The 6368-nt window shown below is 37.5% G+C and overlaps 1 protein-coding gene across 1 annotated transcript; it reads right to left on the reverse strand.

Annotated features, from left to right (window-relative positions):
* Positions 1-365: 365 nt before the first annotated feature.
* LOC140169815 (uncharacterized) lies at positions 366-4528 on the reverse strand. Its single transcript, XM_072193117.1, has 2 exons — positions 4487-4528; positions 366-3711 (listed from the first exon to the last, which is right to left on the reverse strand). Exon 2 carries the CDS (start codon positions 3656-3658, stop codon positions 449-451), a length of 3210 nt encoding a protein of 1069 aa, XP_072049218.1. The 5' UTR covers positions 3659-3711; positions 4487-4528; the 3' UTR covers positions 366-448.
* Between the last annotated feature and the right edge of the window lie 1840 nt (positions 4529-6368).

Below are 6368 nucleotides of genomic sequence, written 5' to 3' on the forward strand. Positions count from 1 at the left end.
ATCTCCTCACTGTACACCCTATAGAGGTCTGTATGCCCTGTCCCTATCTCCTCACTGTACACCCCATAGAGGTCTGTATGCCCTGCCCCTATCTCCTCACTGTACACCCATAGAGGTCTGTATGCCCTGCCCCTATCTCCTCACTGTACACCCATAGAGGTCTGTATGCCCTGCCCCTATCTCCTCACTGTACACCCATAAAGGTCTGTATGCCCTGCCCCTATCTCCTCACTGTATACCCCATAGTGGTCTGTATGCCCTGCCCCTATCTCCTCACTGTACACCCATAGAGGTCTGTATGCCCTGCCCCTATCTCCTCACTGTACACCCATAGAGGTCTGTATGCCCTGCCCTATCTCCTCACTGTACACCCCATATAGGTTTGTATGCCCTGCCCCTATCTCCTATAAAGTTGATTAAAAAAGCCACTCTCTACCCATGACAATGTCTATGCTTCAAGTGGTTCATCTGCAGGTGGCAGATTTTGAAGAGCGATATCCAAAGCATCAGGCTTCAAATCATTCCGCGGTTTGGGTAACTGCTCGAAAACTTTATCCCAGAATGCATTGTCCATTTCCCTGTACTTGATCCAGTTCTTCTTCCCCATATATTCCCTTATGTTTATCGGAACCACTTCCGGGTCAAGGTTCTCTAACTGAATAATGAGTAAAGTGTCCATACGCTCTCGCATTGATTGTATCAATGCTTGATTGAATTCGTACTCTGCGCATTGCTCATTGTTGATGTAATTTTGTGTTATGACGAGTACAATTCGGTGAGCGCCCTCAATTGCTTCCTGTACACTTTCCAACTGGTTTGTACCGGGTATACTATTAACTTCAAACACATATGTTTTGAACTTCTCCTCTACAAACTTTGGGCGCAGTGTTTCCAGTACAAAGTCTATGTCCTGTGAAGCATAAGAAATAAAAATGTCGTACTTATATTCATATTCCTTAGGTGGAATTTGGGCCAATCCTGGAATACGATAGTGACGTAAATGCTGGCGGATGTATCGTCTTTTGCGATATACCACAATGGCTCCTACAACAACCACTATAAGTAGACACCCCATGCTACTGCTAGCGCTTATCAAAATGACTCCATCAGCACCCAATGGTTTAGTTGCTGGGCAAAATTGGTCATGTGTTAAGTTTAGCAAAGGTACATGCTTAGCTTCACCCAGTATCACATCGCAATATATGGCAGATTCATCTGCCTTTGGGTAACGTATCCGTGATTTGTTCCCAGCCAAAAAGTTGGGAAGCCATGATAAGCTGCAGTTGCAGTTCCATGGATTGTCGTGCAAATCAATAGAAATATTGGATTGAAAGTTATCAAATATTCCTTCAGATAATGTTGTCAGGTTGTTATTACTGAAAGTAAGTACGTCTACATATGGATTTCTAGTTTTGGATAACTGTTTTGGAAGATGGGTGAGTTGGTTGTTGTGGAGGAGTATGTTTACCCATGGATGAAGCATGTTGCTGGTATCAAGTAGTCCTTCAGGAATGGTGGTCAGCAGGTTGTCTTGAAGATATAGGTGTGGTAGCCAGCTGTCTCGGTATGTACTGTCATCACTGATATTGCTCTTTCCGATGAAAACAGTTGGTAATTCTACTAGATTGGTATTGTTCAGTCTTAGGTACGTTATATATTTTGTTTGCAGAAATGGGTCAGGAAGGAAAGCAAAGTTGTTACCAGACAAATCCAGATGAACTAGATAGTTGAGGTGTGAAAAACTACCTTGATCAATATATGCGATATGATTATATTGGAGTTCAAGCTGAGTGAGGTATTTTAGGTGTGCAAAATATGACGACTTTATTTCATGTAAATTGTTGTAAGACAGTCGCAGTAAAGATAAATAGCCTAATCCTAGGAACGCGTCATCTTCTATTATTGTGACGATGTTCCCAATAAGATCAAGCGTTTGCAGACAATTTAAATCTGCAAAAATACGGGATGGAATACGCTGAATACTATTACCTAAAACTTCAAGATTTGTAGTTCCATTATACATATTTGTTGGGATTTCGGTTAAGTATCGCAGTGGGCAAGCCGTGATGAATTTCTTTCGTGATGCATCTTCGTACCCGAAGCAAGAACATCTATATGGACAACGCTCAGGGTAATCACACACGAAAAATAGTGTATTACTTTGAATTTGAGATTCGAGTAGATCTGCTACAAATATAAGTCTAGGGAAAGGATAGTAACCATAACCATGGGCTTCGTTACAGAATAGCAAGGTGTGATTCAAAAAATGTTGATTGGCAAAATCTACATGGTGCGGCCAGTTTGAATATAAACTTTCATTGTATCCGATAGAATGAATTGCATTACCCATGTTGCAATCACAGTCAAGGGGATTTCCCAACATGTCCACATCAACGACAGTGATTAGATTTGGAAACTTCTGAAAATTGGTAAACCTGTTGTTTGCAAGGTTGAGATGCTGGAGACTCCCGACTTGATAAAATGAATTCTGTGATATATATGTGATCAAATTGTTGCCAAGATCGATTTTGTGCAGATTTGGAAGATAGCGAAAAACCGAATCATCAATCTCTACGAGTAAGTTGAACAACAAATCTACGATGCGTAGTTGTGGACAGAAGCTGAATGTGTAGTACTCGGTAGTGTTGGTTATTGCTAACATACTGTTATGTGATAGGTATAACTCTTCAACTGCATATAGTTCTTGGAAAAACTCAACTGTGAGATGCATGATGCCATTATAGGATAAGTCAACAATGTTTATGTTTGGTGTTCCTGATAAATTCATATAGGGGTCAGAGATCATATTATGGGAGGCATTGATGATTCTCAAATTTGGAAGATCAATAAAGGAGTTGTGCTTAATGTGGGATATGTTGTTGTGAGCTAGTTTGATCATTTCGATCTCCGTTAATTCTTGTAATGATGGTGGATTTGAGAGACTATTGTTTTCCAAGTTGAGAGTCTTGATCACATGGACAAAAGGGAAAATTGACCAATCAAGATGTGTTAGTCCATTATTGCTGAGGTCCAGTAAGGTGATGTTATGTGAGGAACAGGGATTCTGGTAGACAGGTTCTGGTGTTGTCATCTCGTGATTGTCCTTTCCTGAATTCTCCATCAATGAATCTAACCCGGTATTTATATCAGAGAGACGAATGGTTTCCAGATTAGCGCACGGTAAGCTTTGAAATAATACCCGAAGTTCAAAGCTAGTAATGTTGCTGTGAGTAATCTCAAATGACTTCAGCATGATCAAGCGAGACAAATTAAAATGTGGCCATTCTTGCTTCGTTATGATGTCACAGTATGTAAAAGATAGCGTTTCCACGATGGATGGATGAGCAAGGGGAATATCTGCCAAAGATATAGCACCATCAATGGTGTCGTTGATTGCACAATTTATGTGAAAGTGTCGTACAGGAGGTAAAGACTCACATAATGTTGAGTTTGGTGAAAGGGTCATCAGGTAACCATGGTAACAATCAATCTGGTCAAAGATTGCAGGAGTCGTTGCTGAAGAGGGTTCCTGCAGGACACTACATCTGCATCCTGTTGGACAGACGTCTTTGTTGTGTATAGGTACCGAAGAGCAGATGGTGATCAGGGATAGGACAAGGATGATGGCGGCCATCTTGTTTTTGTTGGCTGCTCTCATCAAGAGGAAATGGTTCTCTTTTCCCAATTATATTGAAGTATTGGTGGAATGTTCTGTAAGGAATAAAAGAGAGAAACTGTGTCACTAAACAAAGTATCTTCCCACACCTTTGAATCAAGCATAAGTATATCCCTAATGCTCTGCGTGCTAGCCATGCGCTTCAACAGAAAAGGTTTAAGTTTTGAAATATTTTCTCAAAATATCAAGAGCTATCTTAAGAACTACTGAACCAATACTAGGCTTGTTTGTACTCATTCTAATGCATTTTTCATGCTGATTCCAAATATGGTCATGAAAACTTATAATTCTGAAATTTTTGAATTAAAAAAAAATTGAAACATTTCGTCTGCAGTCGACACCCGCGTGAAGAGAATTATAGCCAAAATGTACAATTTTTATCAAATTTTAATTATGTTACTGTTTCACTGGTAAAAAATGACTCGGAAAATGCCATCAAGGTTCCTTTTGATTTTAAGCCAAAATAATTAAAAATAACCACTTTCTCTCTTTTCAGAGAGAGAGCAAGTGGTTATTTACACTTTAAAATTGAAAATTGTTTACTTAAAATTAAAATTAAAATTGTTTAACCTAAAATTGTTCACACTTAACTGTGGAACTCTTTGGGGATTTATTATCATAATTATTAGGGTAATAATTATACAATTGCTCTATTTTTCTACCAACACAACAAATTTGGCTAATTCCAGGTGTAAGTGGCATAAACTGGTAAGTGGGATGTGTAGGCCTAAGCATTACAAATATGACAAAAACAATTTGGTTTGAAAAAAGTGAAAAAAAGCAAAATGTATATAAAAAGATTGTACTTACCAGGAAGAAGATATGTATACGTCTGACTTCTGTCAGGTTACTGACTGTGTTAACTAACTATACTATACCTAACAGCATTATTGTTTTGTATTCAGTGTCATGGTAAACAACTTGTCTATTTATTGCTGGATCAGTGCAGGGACTTTTCTATTTAAGAGGAAATTCCGGGTTCAGATTTGTTAGGTTATAAAATGTTTTGTCTCCGTCCATTGTACCTTTTAAGGAAATTTTTTTGTCTCTTGTCTATATTGTGCCTTTAAGGGTAGACTAGGTATTGTTGGTCGAAGCAGTCAAAACAAATAAATTTTCATTATCTATCCCCTGGTTATGGGCCTGGACCTTTATGCAACTTACAATAAGTTGAAGGCCTATGATATACTTAATGCAGCTGTTCACAATGCAAATTAAATTTAAATTTGATTTTAATTAAAAATAAAATTGAATTTTTACATCACCAATTTTACTTTCACCAATTTTAAATAATGAAAAAATATGCTGCAAGAGTGAAATGTTTCCATTGCAAATAAATTTCAGTCTTCCCCCCCCCCCCCCTACCGGTACCACCAAATAAAGCCAAACTGGGTAAGCACACCACTATGGGACTCCCCTGAGTTTACACACACCACTGTCCAGGAAACTGAAGAGGAATATATCAGAATCATTGTCTATTTATTTTTTTGGTGTCAATGACAACATACACATACTTCTTGGTTTGTTTATACCAGGCACAGACAATGATGTCATGGTTATTTTAACTACATGATGCAATTAGAATGAAAAATACCTGGTTGTGCCCAGGTCTGCTGCATTGGAACGCTACGATAAATTGCTTGATACGCTACGGTAAATCCGGGTTCATTTAAAGTTAGTCAAAATTTTGTATTTTATTATCAAACTGTAAAAAGAGTGAACAAAAAATATATCTTTGACAAGTCAAGTACAGCTCTACTTGGAGTGAGACTTTCACTCTCAAAAGAATGTTGTAAGATAGTGTATTGCGGAATATTTATAAAGTTGACCATTTCTTTAAAGACTTTTTTCTCATACATTTTTTACAAGCAATATGAAATCACTAATATATCCTGTGGAAATCAATTCCCTGAAACTATCAACTTTGACATCCTCATGTAAAAAGTTAAAATATCACTGTATTCCTATCAACTACACAAGTACAAATATGCCTACTCTTTGGACTTACAACAATCATGTGAGCAATACTAATTCACTGCACAATAGCCTCATCCAAATGGCCTCAAACAATAATAGGGCAAAATTTGACCTCAAGTTCACAGAGTATGAGTTTTTGTACCCAAATTTTAATGAAGGTCATTTAATGAATGTACAAATGTATTCAGGTGAAAGAACTGTGCCCTGATAGATGAGCACATTGTGACTCCTAGTGATTGCTCAAACTTAAAACTTTACATACAATATGTCTGACAGTATAGCAAATTATGACTTTATTCACCTGTCTTCAGTAGATAGCATAAATGTTTATTGCCAACATACACAAACTCTGTCCCCATCTTTGGTAGCTAGCAACTATATGTCCTTGTGTCTATGCATCTGCATGTCTGTCTGTCTGTCTGCCAGTGTGTACGTGTGGGTGTCTGTAGGGGTGTCTATCTGTCTGTCGGGTGTCTGTCTGTCCCTTTCATAGTTTTGTTTGTTTTCCTAATTCTAATTTATGACATTAATTCAGTATTGAATATTTGTAATTAAATTTAATATTTAATTTTTTTTAATTATCCTGATTATATATAGCTCCATGCAAGTGTGAGATTTATATTATATACACTATAAGAAAAGAAAGATGGTCAAATAAGCCATAAGATAGAAATCAACACACAGATTAACTTTATTAGCCAGTATCTTACATAGA

Source organism: Amphiura filiformis, chromosome 14, assembly GCF_039555335.1.
Source record: "Amphiura filiformis chromosome 14, Afil_fr2py, whole genome shotgun sequence".
Taxonomy (NCBI): Eukaryota; Metazoa; Echinodermata; class Ophiuroidea; order Amphilepidida; family Amphiuridae; genus Amphiura; species Amphiura filiformis.

Bases quoted from the DNA above. Each gene is read 5' to 3' on its own strand.
- LOC140169815 (XM_072193117.1), bottom strand. From the start codon at position 3,658: ATGAGAGCAGCCAACAAAAACAAGATGGCCGCCATCATCCTTGTCCTA.